The 15,425-nt window shown below is 63.3% G+C and overlaps 2 protein-coding genes across 7 annotated transcripts; one reads left to right on the forward strand and one right to left on the reverse strand.

The window, feature by feature from the left end:
- Positions 1 to 836: 836 nt before the first annotated feature.
- Positions 837 to 4,457, reverse strand: HPCAL4 (hippocalcin like 4). The gene is made up of 4 exons (XM_030505013.1): positions 4,330 to 4,457; positions 2,836 to 3,005; positions 2,522 to 2,737; positions 837 to 2,269 (listed from the first exon to the last, which is right to left on the reverse strand). The coding sequence occupies exons 2-4, from the start codon at positions 2,995 to 2,997 to the stop codon at positions 2,072 to 2,074; spliced, it is 576 nt and encodes a 191-aa protein (XP_030360873.1). The 5' UTR covers positions 2,998 to 3,005; positions 4,330 to 4,457; the 3' UTR covers positions 837 to 2,071.
- Positions 4,458 to 6,422: 1,965 nt separating this feature from the next.
- LOC115616128 (protein FAM49A-like) lies at positions 6,423 to 14,139 on the forward strand. Of its 6 annotated transcripts, XM_030505008.1 has the most exons (14): positions 6,541 to 6,718; positions 8,733 to 9,004; positions 9,106 to 9,184; positions 9,627 to 9,707; positions 10,868 to 10,947; positions 11,440 to 11,561; positions 11,638 to 11,743; positions 12,292 to 12,428; positions 12,582 to 12,659; positions 12,735 to 12,851; positions 12,988 to 13,067; positions 13,161 to 13,287; positions 13,503 to 13,573; positions 13,668 to 14,139. In XM_030505008.1, the coding sequence occupies exons 5-14, from the start codon at positions 10,875 to 10,877 to the stop codon at positions 13,729 to 13,731; spliced, it is 975 nt and encodes a 324-aa protein (XP_030360868.1). In that variant the 5' UTR covers positions 6,541 to 6,718; positions 8,733 to 9,004; positions 9,106 to 9,184; positions 9,627 to 9,707; positions 10,868 to 10,874; the 3' UTR covers positions 13,732 to 14,139. The 6 variants fall into 6 exon arrangements, with proteins under 6 accessions (XP_030360871.1, XP_030360870.1, XP_030360867.1 ...); XM_030505007.1 differs by lacking the exon at positions 8,733 to 9,004 and having other exon boundaries at positions 6,433 to 6,718; XM_030505011.1 differs by lacking the exons at positions 8,733 to 9,004; positions 10,868 to 10,947 and having other exon boundaries at positions 6,423 to 6,718.
- The last annotated feature ends 1,286 nt before the right edge of the window (positions 14,140 to 15,425 follow it).

Genomic DNA, 15,425 nt, shown 5'->3' on the forward strand with positions numbered 1-15,425 from the left:
AGCAGGAGCTCTGAGGGCCCCAGGATCACTGAGGCTACTCTTGAGTCCCTTCCAGCTTGAGTTGCTGCCCTTTCCAACAGTAGTCCTGGCCTGTCCCCAGGCTCCCACACAGCAGGAATGACCTGATGTCCCTTGTCCCTCCTTCCCCAGGCACTGCTGAGCTGCAAACACACACACAGAGCCCAGGCGAGCCCAAGGTGCAGAGCTCTCCCCTCAGCAGCGCTCCTAAACATACACTCACTGCTCTGGCTTGGGCATCCTCCCATCACTGCGCTCAGGTGCTGGCTGCTGCAGGGCAGATGAATGCTGGTGAGTGCAGGGTGACCAAGCACCAGCCAGGAGCCAGCCCTGCCCGTTCACTGTGGAGATGGGCTCCAAGTTGGTGAGAGCTCCCTAGCAACAGCCACAGTCTCTGCAGGCTGCTGATGGAGGAGAAAGGCCAAAGATATGTGCAGGGAAGATGGGGGTGGAGAAGAGGAGGCTGAGGAGGACAAGGATGCAGTGGTAGCAGGTCCCAGCTGCTGGTGGTGCTGCGACGGGGCCCAGGACAAAGCCACCAGGTCCGCGGGCTATGCCCAGCCCTAAATGAAGGGCACAGCAAGGGTCCAGCTCCTGGTTGCCAAGTGAAATGCATTTCCAGCACAGATCTGCCCCCAAGGGATAACATCCCCCTCCCAAAGCTACCTGCATGGCTGAAGGGTTTCAAATCCACCCATCTTTGCCCCACTGTGCTGTTCCCAAGGGCTTCTCCATCCCTTGGAGTGTCACAGGCTCAGATGAGACCCATAAATGATGCTCAGAGCGCAGTGTTGTCAATCCACTCTCCCCAGCAGCCATTCGGGGGAACACCACACATGTGGGGGACAGTTTATTTTCCCATTAAAAAAATAGATAACAACTTCACCATTTAACAGATATTACAGTCAAAACCACCACAACGTGCAGACTAAATACCGACCTGTGACAATATTCCTGTCCTTGGGCAGGAGGGATGGAGGCAGCAGGCTGGGATGGGGGAAGGAAGGAGACAGACACATTTCTTGTGGCCTCAGATCCCTGCCAGGAGGTTCAGTGGGTATAGAACCCATCCACACCTCTCCACAGCCCCAGTGCAAGACCCACCAGCGCCCTGTGGTGCCACACACCAGGAGCAGCACCAGGACATGCCTTCAACACCCACACTCCTGACATCGCCCCAGGGCAACCCGCAGAAGCCCCTGCCTTCAATGTGGGACCCCAGGCATCAGCTTAATATCCAGGAAGGCCAGAAACTCCACAAGGCATCCAAGATGCTGCTGGGGCAGTTGTGGTGGTCACCCACTTGCTCTGCCACCTCCCAGAGGTGATGGGGTGGAAGGTGGCTTCTGGGATCAGACACTGGCCACATCCACGGTGGCCTTGGACACTTCTGCTCTCCCCTAAAGTCCCCTGACAGATTCTGGCTGTTCCCAGTAGCAAAAGCAGAGCTGGAGGAGCTGAAGCCAGGCAGAGGAAGCAAAGGCAGTGAGCCCTCAGGGAGGGTGCAGCACCCTGCCTGAGCTAACAGCACCCTGGAGCCAGCCCTGGTCCTTCCGGGCAGCCTTGCAGGGAATTGCCAGTGAAGGAGAGACCAGGACCAGGACTTGGGACTTTTCAGCCTCCCTGGAGGCACCACAAGCAATGAGGGGCAGGATCAGCAGCAAAGGGAAAGAGCTGGTTTCAGTTAGGATCAGGGAACAGGCCAGGCTGGGAGAAAGCAGCAGGGACATGGGAACAACTGGTCCTGGGATAGCAGGACACACACTGTTGGCTGCAGGGAGTCCAGCTCCAGGAGGGGAGAGGGTGGATTTGGGGGTAACCTCAAGCCCGCAATACCCAGACCAGGCTCTACCCATCGAGGGAGAGCTACAGCCCATGGACCGCAGGCTGCTGAGGACACAGGCAGGGTGGGTGACAAGAAGGAAGGACAGAGCGTGGCTCATGCCTGGGGCAAAGCAGGTACAGGGACACTCAGCAGGAATAGGGATGTGGAAAACCCATCCCGGGAAGCAGAGGTTGGCTGCTGCCAGTCCAGCCACGAGCCCTCAGGGCTCTATTTCTGCATGTCACACTGCAGGAGGAGGACGATGGAGGGGTCGCTCTTCGCTGCCTCCTTGAACTCCTCCAGGGAGATCTGGTCATCCTTGTCCTTGTCCATCTTTGTGAAGATCTTGTCAACACGCTGCTGGGGTGTCAGCCCATCTTGGTTCATCCTCATCATGATCACAGTCCCCACCATCTTGTAAATGGCCTGGAGGAACAAGAGAAGCAAAGTACCAGAGTGAGAATGTTGGATGGACAGAAGGGAATGCAGGGACAGGATCGTTGCTCTACTGGGGCCCAATATGAGCTATGTTGCTGCACAGCTACATCAGATGCTCAGCAGGTACCTTTCAGACAAGGCTCTGGGCAGGAAAAGTCATCCTTTAATGCCAAAAGGACCCAACTATTGGGAAAAGCCTGGGAAAAGCCAGCAACCCCTGCTGCTTTTAAGCACTGGTACCTCAATGATCTCCAGCATCTCCAAGCGCGTGATCTTCCCGTCCCCATCCAGGTCATACATCTCAAAGGCCCAGTTGAGTTTCTGCTCAAAGGTGCCCCTGGAGGTGACGCTCAGGGCACAGATGAACTCCCTGAAGTCGATGGTCCCATCACCGTTCTTGTCAAAGGTGCGGAACGCGTGCTGGGCAAACTTGGAGGCATCTCCATAGGGGAAAAACTGCAGGGAGGAGAGAAGAGAGAGGTTGAAATGAGGAGGGGGAGCTACAGGGTGCTGGAGCCCTGGAGGCAGCCCTTGACCCCCCCAGTGGAGCCCACCTTGATGTAGAGCTGCTGGAACTCCTCCAGGTTGAGGATACCAGTGGGACAATCCTTGAGGAAGCCCTTGTACCACTGCTTCAGCTCCTGCTCGCTGAACTCCGTGCTCCTCACCAGGTCATCCAGCATCTCTGGGGCCAGCTTGCTGCTGTGCTTGCCCATGGCTGCCCCTGGGCGGGAAAACACGGATCTGACACACCAGGCATGGAGAGGGCTGGTGCTCCCAGGCCCTCCTCCACCTCAGCAGCTGGTTAACCCCACACCATGATGTCCAGCTGCCCTCTAAAGATGGGGCAAAGAAGAGGTAACACAAACCCTCCCTCGCACTGGTGGCCAAGCAGGGAGTGAGGATGGGCTGTGCCGTGGGGCGCTGGCAGAGCCTGTGGCTGTGTGGGCAGGACGTGGAGCTGCTCCGATACACGCCGTGCCCGTTCCCACGCAGCTCCGGCTGCCAGCGCCGCGCAGCCCGAACACCAGATGGTTTGCTGAGAGCTTCTGGAGCTCCTCTCTCCATGAAGTTGAGCAGAAGTTAACCTGGAGCCTGACCAAGCTCCATCTCCCTTCTGAGCATCTGATTTCCTGGCCATGTGGGCTCAGGGGACATGGGGGTATCCTGCAATGGGCACAAGCCTCCTCCTGCAACAATGTGGGGCTCCCATCCAGCCCCCTCCCAGTGAATCCCGCAGGCAGAGGCTGCTTCCTGCCCCATCATCCCACCAGCATCTGTCACCGTCTGCTGTGGCAGCGCTTAACCCACCACCCCTCGGCAGCCAGCACTGAGAAGACATCCAGACACCCACAGAGCACGATGCTTCCCAGTGATGCCCAGCTCAGCTGTGGAGCTGAACGAGCCCTCTTGGCACCAGAGCCCAGCTCTAACCTGTAGGGACCGATTAATCCCACCATGTACCACACTCACGTCCTCCCGCATCTCCCACCACCATGCTGGTAGGTGGGTGCAGCCCCTTGCCAGCTCAAGGGGCAGCTCTTCCCATCAGGGAACAGCAGGGAGGACCTTTGTTAGAAGCATCACACCTTATCCTGCAAGCTAAGACCTCAAAGAGGCCAGGACTCAAGAGCAGCATCCTTTGGCCCACAGACCTCGATTCCCTTCTGAGCAAGACCCAGCACAGGCCGTGCCAGGACAGGGAACAGTAGAAGGGACATCACACGCTTGGCATGAACTCAAAGCACACTTGGCTCACTTCAAAGCACCAATATCATCATGGGCCATGGGCTGTTGGTCCCAAAACAGGACAGAGGGGGGGTCATCACGGGTGTCCCCCCCTGGGTCCGCACCCTGGGCTGCACAGGGCACCCAGCATCACCCACCGGCTCGGCACCCTGGGGAGCAGGGAAGGGGATGGACGGGGCGGGGGGGCCGGGGGCTGCTCTGCCCGCCCGGGGGGTAGCTCCGGGGCACCGACCCCGACAACCCCGGGGAACCGAGTCCCAGCCCCGGGGGGACGCGGCTCCGGCCCCGACGGCCCTTACCTGTCGTGCGGCGCGGGCAGCGGCGGGGCCGGTGCCGGTACCGGAGGGGCCGCGGTCCAGCCCGGCGGCTCTGCCCGCGCCGCTCCCGCCCTTCTTGTAGCCGCGGGCCGCCCGCCCCCCCGCCAGCAGCGTTCGTCCATTGGCTGGGAGCGCTGTCAGTCAACCGAGAGGGGCCGCAGGGGGGGTCGAGGTGGGATATTGTGGGGGTATTGGGAGGCTGGGGGGTGGGAAATGGCACTGGGATGCTGGGGGCCGCTGGAGGGGAAAGTGGAGAGGGACCGGGATGCAGGGGGGATGCTGGCAGTGGGTTGCAGGGAGGATGCTGGAACCAAGATGCTGGGACCAGAATGCAAGGACCGGGATGTGGGTACCGGGATGCAAGGGGCACGCTGGCAGTGGGATGCAGGGGGCATGCTGGCAGTGGGATGCAGGGGGCACGCTGGCAGTGGGATGCTGGTGGTGTTGGTTCAGCATCAGGGATTCTGCAGGCCCTGCCTGCTTGGAGGTGCCAGCCTGGTCACCAGTGAGCAGAGCCCTCCTGTACTCCCTGCCCTGCTGCCACTCACTGCTTCTGCTTCCTCCTCCTCACTCTGCCCCCCTCACCCACCTCTAGCTCCTGTTCCTGATGGTGCCTGATCTCCAAGCATCCCAAAATCCCCTTCTCTTGTGCTTTAGGGCTGGCAGAGGCCATGCTGCCTGTATCTCCCTGCCAGGCACCCAGCAAGGCCCCACACTGCCCACACTGAGGGGACACAGCAGGTCCTCTCTGCTTGGCAGAGCCGTGGCTGAAGCACAGAGGGAAAAGAGCCCAGAAATCCGCCCTGATCTCCGGAACCAAACGTGGAGTGTTTCCATGGCAATCACTGGTGGCTCTTCCCAGTGACCTTGGTTGCCCCACCATGATCCCAGTGCCACCTCTGCAGCTGGTGGCCACTGAGCCGGGATGAAGTCTCAGTCCAGCCAGTGCTAGTCCCCCATCCTGGTTCCCAAGGGAGCTGTGGGATGCCACGGGGTGCTCTCCCATTTCCAGTGGGGCTGCAGGGACCCATCATGCTGGGAGCAGCAGGGATGGACGCCCCATGGCTGATCACACGTTCCTGCACCATGCCCTTGGCCAGGGCTGGATCCCCACCTGGGTTGGGGTGATTCAGCCCTGCAGCTTTCAGGTCCCTCCACCAGGGCACATGGCCCCAAAACCTCTCTATGAGCCTGCCCAAGAGCACAGGGGGATGAGCCCCCCCTGGGCACCCCACGGCTGGTTCTCATGTGCTCAACTCATGGGGTTGGGCTGTGCCAAAGGAGCATGGGGTGGCTGGAAGAGGTGGGGGAGCACCAGGCTGTGAGTGCCACATGGGTGCCCTGGGGTGGCTGTGGGGTACTGGGGTGTCCAACTTTACAGGGCTGTGACACCCAAAGTCCTGGTGTGCTGGGGAAATGGGATTAGCAGCATTGGTGTCCCCAGGCACGGGGCTGGAACACCCGGCTGAGCCCAGCAACTAGATCAGGGCACCCCAATGCCCTCACATGAGCCCAGGCTCAAATGTTGGCCCTGGGGTTGCAGGAGGTGCACCAGGCTGTCCGGGGGACACACACGGGCTCTGCAGACGGCGCTGGCTCCGCGCTGCCCTTTGCTCCCCACTCCCGCAGCAGCATCACCCCAGCTCCCTGCCCCGGGCCCGCCGGGGCGCAGAGCTGCCAGGACCACCCCGCGTTCCCAAAATCTTCGTTACCCAGCGGCGCTGCGGATGCGAAGGGCTGCAGCTTCCCCCAGCGGCTACGGGCTGCAGCAGCACGGCCTGGGGGGGCTGTGCCCAACTTGGGGGACATCATCTCTTGGGGAGCAGCCACACGAACCCCTCCTGGCCTGGTCCGGGGAGGACTCGAGGGAGGATGGATGGTGCTGCCTGGCCAAAACGAGGTCCCGGGGGCACGAATCTGGTTTGTCCCCATGGCGGTGGCACCGGGTGGGTTGGTGACTGTCCCCCCCCACCGGCGGGGAAGCGGTGCCATCCATGGGCTGCGGTAGGAACTAAGGAAAATGTGGGGCTTCCCTCCCCCCGCTCAGAGCTGGCTGTGGCAAGGGGACACACACACACACACACACACAGAGGCACCCACTCGGTGTCACCGCGTCCCCCAAAACCATGGAGCAGCCCCGCAGCGGGACCCGCAGCCCGGGCCCAGGCAGCCGCCGGCACGCAGGGGGTTAAACATCCCCGTCTTCCTCACACTGGAGACGTCACCGTCACCAGTGTCGGGGCCGGGGGGGTTATGGTGGTCTTTGTGGTGCGCTCGGCGCTAGCGCAGGGCTCACGGCGCTTCCCGACGCTCCGCAGCACCCGGAGGCACCGGCCGCCGCCTGCCCGCGCCTTCAGCCCCCACCGACACGGTGAGTGACCGGGACGCGGGGGCCACCGGGCCTGAGACCGGCGCCGGGGGGGAGGCTGTAGCAGCCGCTGGTTGTGTCCCCCAGGGACCCAAACCCTTGTAAGGGCCCCTCTTTCCCTTTGCACCCCGAAACCCGGTGCACCCAGCGCTGACAGACCGGGGGTGCAGGGTGGGTGCAGCTCCCCACCCCGGGATGATGCTGCAACCCCGGGGGGGACCTGGGTGGGTGCGGGAGCGTGGCTGGGTGCTGCGGCTCGGCTCCTGCGGTAAATCCTGCCGCTCACCCGCAGCCGCAGCGATAGAGGCCCCCGGCACCCCACTGGCCCCGCTCGTGGGGCTGAGCCCATGGGGGGACTCACTTCTCCCTCCAGCCACGGAGGTCCCCAAAGCGGGGGGTGACAGACCCGGGAAGCCCCAGCTCCACCCCGGGCAGGGCTGGGGGTTCCCCGGCTCATCCTAGGGCAGCATCTGGCCCTGGCACTCTGATTCCCAGGATAAGGTCGCCCACCCCGAAATAATCCTTCAGGCACCGCGCATCCGACCCTGGAGCGGCTGCGGCGATGCCAGCGTGGCCATGGGTGGGGGGCAGCGGCAAGAGGGGCTCGGTGATGGCGATGGGCACCAAGTGGGCACCCAGTGGGCACCAGCGGTGGAGGGGGGGGTGCGGGACTTGGAGCCGGGTCAAGGGAAGGGGCACCCAGCCCCTGGCCGGGGCGCGGTGCTGCACCAGGCTGCGGTGCCCACAGTGATGCTGCGCTGGTGGCAAAGGGGCACAGCCCCAAGATAGCCCCGGGTGACACTGAGATGGCCTGATCCGGGACATGACTGCCCCTTTGGGGTGGTCAATAAGGGCACCGCCAGCATGGGGGTAGCGATGCTCCTGGGTGCAGGATTTGGCCGTGCCTGGAGCAGGAGGGGGGGTCACGCCATCAGCTGGGACGTCCCTATGGAGATGACACCCGCCACGGGGTCCCCATGGGGCAGGATGCTCGGGGGAAGCAGTCCGGGGTGGGTGCCTTTCCCCGTGGATTTGGGGAGCTCAGTCCCCCCAGTTCAGGCTCATGGCGCTGGGCAGCCACACTGGTGCAAGCCCCTCGCCTGCCCCAACAGCCACCCGGGGGGCGGACGTGCCGTGGGTCCCCAGGCCAAGGGCCACTGTGGAGTGTAAGCACCTGGGGCCACAGAGGGTGCAAATCAGGGACTGACCCCCAAGCGGAGCCGTCCCTGCAGACCAGGGGGGCTGCAGCCATCCCCGTCCTCCCACCCAGCACCAAACCCCTGTGCCACAGCTCAGGCCTCATGCCAGGGCAGCCTCATGCTGGGGACATGGGGACCCGTCCTTGCCCCCTCCCTGGGCACAGGCAGGGTTCAGCGATGACAAATCTCAGTCCCAAGCCGCCTGTCAAGGACAACCGTGGCACGGGCATAAGCACAGCGTGTGCGTGAATGCCAGAGGAGAGGGTGCAAATCTCCCCCCCTCCACTGCTCTGGGCACCCCAGGGACCCCTCAGCACCATCCTGCGGGCCCCAGCACCCCTCCAAAAAACCCCAGCACCCAGAGGGATGAACCCCGGGGTCACTGCACCAGGCAGCCCTCGATGCCTTTGTGCCACTCCACAGGGTACACACACCCAGTGCACATGGGGAAACTGAGGCAGGGGAGTGCAGTGGGGAACCGGGGTGCCCTGGCTCCCCCAAAACAGCCTGGGTTTTAGCATCAGCCCAGTGCAGCCCCAGTGTAAAGCCACTGCTTCCCAGGCCTGGGAGGAGGAGGAGGAAGGCAGAGCCATCACTGTTGATGCTCAGGGGCTGAGCTGGGGCTGAGCAGGGAGCACTGGGCTGGGGGGCAGCAGCCCTGCCACTCCCCACTGCTACTGCCTCCTTCAGCTCTCCCTCTCCCATTCCCTCGCCACATTAATTAAACCCAAATGCTTAATTACAACTTGCTGAATCCCTCAGCCACTTCTCAGAGCCAACCCCATGGGGCCAACTCCGACCCCCCCACATCCCCTTAGGAAACGTTGGAGATGGGGGAACCTGGGGAGCATCCCGGCACCTGCAGGATTTGGGTTGTGGCTCAGCAGCAGCAGCATAAAGGGATCTTCATGCAACGCGTGGAAAAGAGCAAACCCAACCAGCAGCACCGGGAATTTCATCCCTGGGGGCCTTGGTCTCTCCAAGGGAAGATGGGGACAGATGGCTCAGCCCCGGGGTTGTCCCTGCGCTGTCCCAAGGGGATGGGGATGCTCAGCCGGTGCCTGGCTGCTGGCAATAAAAAATGATCGAGGTAAATCAGGTGAAGGCTGGTGGCGGGGTGCGGGGTGGGGGTCCCCCAAGGGCATGGGGTGCCCATGGGGTGTCCTGACCCTCCTGCGTTCCTGCCTGCAGGTCCCTGCCAGCCCATGAAGTGATTCAGGCGGGTGGCACAGCCCCTGCTCCTGCCATAGCCGCCGCACCGGGCACCGAGGTAAGGACTCGGGGCTGTGGCTGTGCAGTAGGTGGGATGCTCCGGTGCTGGCGCCAGACCCCCAAACAGGGTCTGTGTGGCTGAAATCCCAGCTGAGGTCTTCCCCTGCCCATGGGGGGATGCCCAGCCCCGTCAGTGAGGGAATTGGCGTGACCCCATGAGGGGAACCGGGGTGCCTCGGGGGAGGCGGTGGGGACGGGGCGCCCGCAGGAATCGCGACACTCCCAACCCGCGCCCCGCTCCCCGCTTCCCTCCCCGCCGCGGCACCCGGTGCCGGTCGAGCCGCCGCGTTTCGGCGGATGCTCACACCGGGGCTGGGGACCGCGGGGCCGGGGGCCGGGCGCAGGTAGGTGCCGCGGTTGCGTTGGGGGCTCGGGCGCACCGGGGTATCCGGCCGGCGGTTGCCGGTGCTGTTCCACTGTGCTGTGTTTCTCTCGCTCAGGTCTGCTGGCCATGGGCAACCTCATAAAGGTATTGGGCAAAGATTTAGAAAACTGTCCTCATTTTTTCCTGGATTTTGAAAGTAAGTCCCGTGAGCGGGGCGGGCGCGGGGCGGGCCGGGGCCACCGCCGCGGCTGCTCTCCGCAAGATGGGGATAGGCATCAGTGTGTCCCCGAGCAGCCCCGTATCCCCAGGCGCCTCGGGGCAGCCCCGGATGCGACCCACAAAGGGCTGAGTTGGGCAGGAGAGCAGGACCTGTGCCTGCCCCATCCCTGAACGTGCGGGGAGACGTCCCTGGCTGAGCTCCTGTGTCCTTGGCAGCAGGACCTGGCCCGTGAGGACTTCAGCCACATGCCCACCGCTGTTAGTTGATGGCACCGGGTGGCCATTCAGGAGAGCCGGGAGGCCGGGAATGCCGGGGAAGGAGGAGGGAATGATGCATGCGCCTGTGCTGCAGGACGGGCAGTGCGGTGGTCGCAGCCTGCATCTGAGGAACAGGGGTCAGGGGCTCCAGTTCAGCCCAGGGGACCTGCCCCAGCTTCTCACTGGCCTGGGCTAACTGGGACATGGCCCTTACACGTCTCCGGCTGGACACGGGTGTACGGGAGATGGTGGCCACCACGGCAGAAGGCTGGACCCGGCGCAGCCCCAGGGCCCCCCCTTTGCTCCCTCTCCCCACCTTCCTCCTGGGGCACAGCCCAGAGCAAGAGCAAGGGGGGGTAAAAATAGTGCAGCAGCAGCCGCTCGCCTCGGCACTGGCACGTCCCAAAATAGCCGGGTTGGGGTCACGCAGCCGCCCCGCTCCCACGGTGAGGGACCTTCCTGGCTCCTCCTCGGTCCTTTGAGCCTTCGCCCACCTCCAGCCCTCTCCTCAGCCTCTGGCACGGGGATGGGGCTGGAGGGGCTCCTCAGGACCCCCGTATCAGGGCTGGCTCTGCAGCTAGAGGCGGGGACACTCCTGTAGCCAAGACTTCAGGGACTTGCTCACCGCTTCGCCCGGCGGCTCTCTCCTCCCTCTGCTCCTTCCTCTCCATCACCCCATCCGCCAGCGCTCATCACCATCGGGGGGGAAGAGGCTGCAGCCGGGGCCGGGAGCAGCCGCGGGGTCACCCCGAGCCCCGGGGAGCCGTGGTGGGGAGACGGGGGCTCCGGCCGCCGCCGGCCTCTGCCCGTAGCCCAGCACCTCTTCCCCGAGCACCACCTCACCATCATGCTTTTTGCCTCTTGTTTCTTCTCTTGCAGGTTTCACATGGGGAACCTTCTAAAAGTGTTGACTTATAACGAACTTGACCAAGGCCCTAATTTTTTCCTTGACTTTGAAAGTGAGATGGGATTTTTATTTCCCTTTTTCGTTCCGTACTTCTCCTGAGTTCCACATCCTCACCATTTTGAGTTCTCGTCCCCGTCGCCCATCGCATCGCGCCCATCCCAGACGTCCTCCCCCCACCTTTGCTGTCCAGGGGTCTCCCCGGGGAGGGGGGGGCCGCGGCCGCAGACCCATGGCCGGGGGCTATCGCTCCCCACCTCTTCCCCGGGGCAGTTTGCAGCCCGTTGGGGCTGAGGGCTGCTCAAGGACCCCTCCGTGAGCAGGACCACGGTCGCAGGGCAGCCAGGACTCACCCCCACCTTCCCCAACCTACGGCTTGGCTCAAGCTTGAGCAAGGAGATGGACCAGGGGGAGAAACCCGCCAGGAAGGGCTGTGGGCCGGCGGGGGAGCCGTGGGAACGGGGTGCTGCACCCCACCGCGGCTCTCGCCTCCCGGGGCCCCGCTCAGAGCCCTCCGGGTTTCTCTCCCCGGGGCGCTGCCCTGCAGATGCGCAGCCGACGGCGGCCGAGACGGCGGTGTGGAACCAGGTGAACGCGGTGCTGGAGGAGGCACAGGCTGTGCTGGCCGAGCTGCAGTCCTACACGGGCGCGGGGCAGGAGATCCGAGAGGTGGGTGCAGCCCCGGCGCCCGCGGCCGCGCTCCCGCCGCGCCGTGAAGCAAACGCGGGTGCTCCCCCCTCCACAGGCCATCCAGAACCCCGCGGACCCGCGGCTGCAGGAGCGCGCCTGGAGCGCCGTCTGCCCGCTCGTCGCTAAGCTGAAGCGCTTCTACGAGTTCTCCCTGCGGCTGGGTGAGCGCCCCGAGCCCTGGCCCCCCTTCCCCACATCCCCCCGTGGCATCTCACATCCCTCATAGAATCTCAGACTGGTTTGGGTTGGAAAGGACCTTAAGATCATGCAGTTCCAACCCCCTGCCATGGGCAGGGACACCTCACACTAGACCATGATGTCCAAGGCTCTGTCCAACCTGGCCTTGAACACTGCCAGGGATGGAGCATTTATCACTTCTCTGGGCACCCTGTGCCAGCGCCTCAGCACCCTCACAGGGAAGAACTTCTTCCTTATATCTAACCTGAATTTCCCTTGTTTCAGTTTGAACCCATCACCCCTTGTCCTCTCACTACAGTCCCTGATGAAGAGTCCCTCTCCAGCACCCCTGTAGCCCCCTTCAGACCCTGGAACATCCCCCCATTGCATCCCACATCCCTCTGTGGATGCAGCAGCGGGGCAGGGTGGGGGGAGGCCTGGCCGTGGGGTGGATGCCGCACTGCCCCGTGCCTCAGTTTCCCCAGCTGGGGCTGGGGACATGCAGGGGGGACCAGCGGTGCTTTGTCCCCAGAGAACGCGCTGCGGAGCCTGCTGGAGGCGCTCACCAGCCCCCCGTATGCCCCGACCCAGCACCTCGAGCGGGAGCAAGCCTTGGCCAAGCAGTTTGCAGAGATCCTCCACTTCACCCTCAGCTTCGATGAGCTCAAGGTACCTCCCCATGGGACCGGGACGTGGGATGGCTGCGGGCTCTGCACACTCGGATCCTCATTCAAACCCCATGAGCCAGAACAGCCCCTTGGGACCCCTGAGGCTCCCCCCAGGCTCTGGCCATGGCCCCTCAAACAGGGCTCCCCTCCACAGATGACCAACCCTGCCATCCAGAATGACTTCAGCTACTACAGAAGGACCATCAGCCGAAATCGCATTAACAATCTGCAGGTGAGGGGGGTCCCAGGACAGGGGATGGTTCAGGAGGGTTCTACCTCCCCAATGCTCCCCTCATCCCCCCCACAGCTTGACGCAGAGAGTGAGGTGAACAACGAGATGGCCAACAGGATGTCCCTTTTCTATGCCGAGGCCACCCCCATGCTCAAAACACTCAGCAATGCCACCACCAAGTTCGTTTCTGAGGTGAGCGAGGTCAGGGGGGACCCTCGGGGTGGGGAAAGCCCCCTCCAGCCCCAGCACCACATAGGGATCAGATGGGGCTGGGAGTCCCATGGTGGGCCAGGAGGGGAAACAGCATCCAGGACCTGTTGGGTTTCAGAACAAGACGCTGCCAATTGAGGACACCACCGACTGCCTGAGCACCATGGCCTGTGTCTGCAGGGTGATGCTGGAGACCCCGTGAGTACCCCACAGGGGTTGGGGGGCACATCTGGGTGCTGGAGTCCCTTCTGCCACCCTCCCTGGGCTCAGCCGGCCCCTCTCCTGGCGCAGAGAATACCGGAGCCGCTTCACCAACACCGAGACCCTCCTGTTCTGCATGCGGGTGATGGTTGGGGTCATCATCCTCTACGACCATGTCCACCCTGTGGGGGCTTTTGCGAAGACCTCCAAGATTGACGTGAGTGGCAATGGGGTGCACCAGGGGGGTCACTGCCATCCCGCTCATCCCAGTGTAGGTGTGATGCCAGGGGTCCCTCTCCCTGGATGATCCCTTTGGGGATGTCTCTGAGCTGCTCCATGGGGGAACACAGCGAGGAGGAGGATGGGGAGGAAGGGGACCAGCCCCTCACAGCACATCCAGGCTCTCACAGCTCTCTCGCTCCCCCCCACCAGATGAAAGGCTGCATCAAAGTCTTGAAAGACCAACCCTCAACAAGCACCGAGGGGCTCCTGAATGCTCTGAGGTGAGCCGGGGGCCGGGGGATCCCCCCGTGGCGCAGGGGGACAGCGGCAGAGCAGGTCGGGGTGTCGTGGGGTGACTGTCCCCTCTCTGTCCAGGTACACCACTCGGCACCTCAACGACGACACCACATCCAAACAGATCCGGGCGCTGCTGCAGTGAGTGGCCCCACGCACATCACTGATGCCATGACCATACTGCTCATGTTGTACAGAGGGAAAAGGGACAATGAGAAATACACTAAAACGCAAAATAAAGAGAGATAAAAGCAGCCCGAGGCCACGCCCAGTGCACCCCTCCTCCCAAATCAGCACCCGCTGGACACAAGCACAATTGGGTGCTGGGGCTGGGCAGGATGGACCCAGGCAGGGGACAAGGGGCAGTGTCACCCCCTGTCCCCATCCTCATCCAGAGGAGGAGGAACAAACATCCCTGCAGACCTGCGCTGACTGGTGGAAACGGCTCGGTCTCACCTAGTAGACTTTTAATATGAGCAATTAAATCTCCACTCACCTTTTCTTTTCTACATGGTTTTATTTCAGGTGTGAAATAAAATGACATTTACTCTGTCGGTGGCCGGAACGGGGCCCTCTCTGCTGCGTCCCATCCCGCACCGCACTGGCTGCAGGCACCTGCATCACCATGTCCCATCCATGACACCCCTGGGACTGAAACCCCCCCCAGGGACCACGTCCCCCTTCCATGAGGCTTATCCCTGCTGGGACAAACCCCATCTCCAGCCATGTCACAACCCTGCAGTGACACTACCACGGACTAGGAGCTCCTGGAGGGACAAGGAACAAGGGCTGGTCCCAGGGGCTCCCCCCCTCCATGGCTGCCCCCAAGCCAGTCTATTAGGGGCACCCTCCTTCCCCAGTGCTCCATCGGCTCTAGACTGGGAGCACTGGGAGGCTGCCCCGTGCCTTTGCCGGCAGATGGCCCTGTGACACCGTAACAAAGCAGCCCCGTGTCCCCCCCCCCCACCTTGTGCCAGCTCCATAGTGGGGGGACTCGCCCAGCCTCAGCCCCCCCACCCGCAGCACAGCGCCCAGTGCCAGCGCTTGGCGGGGCTGTGTCACCCCATGGGGACACCCATGGGACACTCAGCCCAGCGTTACTGGGGTTAGTGGGGTTGGTGTCCCGCCACTCGTCCGTGCTCTGCTTCCTGTGGTCTTTCCCACCGGGAAGCTGCCTGCACCACTGCCCCACAGCCCCCTGCACTGCCGGGGTCCATGAGCACCCCGCGTGTGACACCCGGACCCCACAGCCCTCATGCAAGGTGCCCGTGCCTCAGTTTCCCCACCTGTGCAATGGCTGCAGGGGCAGGGTCCCCCTGAGCACTGGACACCCCCCCTGCATCGCTCACGGTGCCAACATGAGGACACCATCGTGCTCACCGCAACCCGGCTTAGCCCCATGTCCCCAAACCTGCACCAGCACCCCCGGCCATGGCAGCCGCAGGGGACAACGAGCAGCACAAGGAGTGGCCAAGGAGGTGGGGGGAGACCTGGCAGCCCCCATCCCTCTGGATACCGGTGTTTTCCAGGCCCGGTGCCAGGATCTTTGCCGCCAAAGCCGCCGAACTCCCGCGCGGCACCGCCTCGGCCAACGGCTCCTTTTATTTCCAGGCTCTTGCAACACACCTTCCGTGCAGCCCGCCTGGAATGCTGCCGAGGCACCGAGTGATGGCCCATGGGGTGCAAAGCGCCCTGCCCCGCTCCCAGCCCTGGCAGCAGGCAGAGCAGCTCCACGCACCAGCCGTGCCTCAGTTTCCCCACGAGTTACCTTTGCCCAGCAGACAGCCCTGGTGACCCCAAGCAGACCCCGAGGGCTCGCTCCCACTGAGCCCATCACCA

Source organism: Strigops habroptila, chromosome 12 (genome assembly GCF_004027225.2).
Source record: "Strigops habroptila isolate Jane chromosome 12, bStrHab1.2.pri, whole genome shotgun sequence".
Classification (NCBI taxonomy): domain Eukaryota; kingdom Metazoa; phylum Chordata; class Aves; order Psittaciformes; family Psittacidae; genus Strigops; species Strigops habroptila.

Excerpts from the sequence above, each read along its gene's own strand:
- HPCAL4 (XM_030505013.1), bottom strand. The coding sequence starts at position 2,997 with ATGGGCAAGCACAGCAGCAAGCTGGCCCCAGAGATGCTGGATGACCTG. Across the intron at positions 2,738-2,835 it reads TCCAGCAGCTCTACATCAAG|TTTTTCCCCTATGGAGATGC; the intron begins GTGGGCTCCACT and ends TCCTCCCTGCAG. Across the intron at positions 2,270-2,521 it reads AGATGCTGGAGATCATTGAG|GCCATTTACAAGATGGTGGG; the intron begins GTACCAGTGCTT and ends TTGTTCCTCCAG.
- LOC115616128 (XM_030505006.1), top strand. The coding sequence starts at position 11,292 with ATGGACCAGGGGGAGAAACCCGCCAGGAAGGGCTGTGGGCCGGCGGGG. Across the intron at positions 12,429-12,581 it reads TCAGCTTCGATGAGCTCAAG|ATGACCAACCCTGCCATCCA; the intron begins GTACCTCCCCAT and ends TCCCCTCCACAG. Across the intron at positions 13,574-13,667 it reads GGGCTCCTGAATGCTCTGAG|GTACACCACTCGGCACCTCA; the intron begins GTGAGCCGGGGG and ends CTCTCTGTCCAG.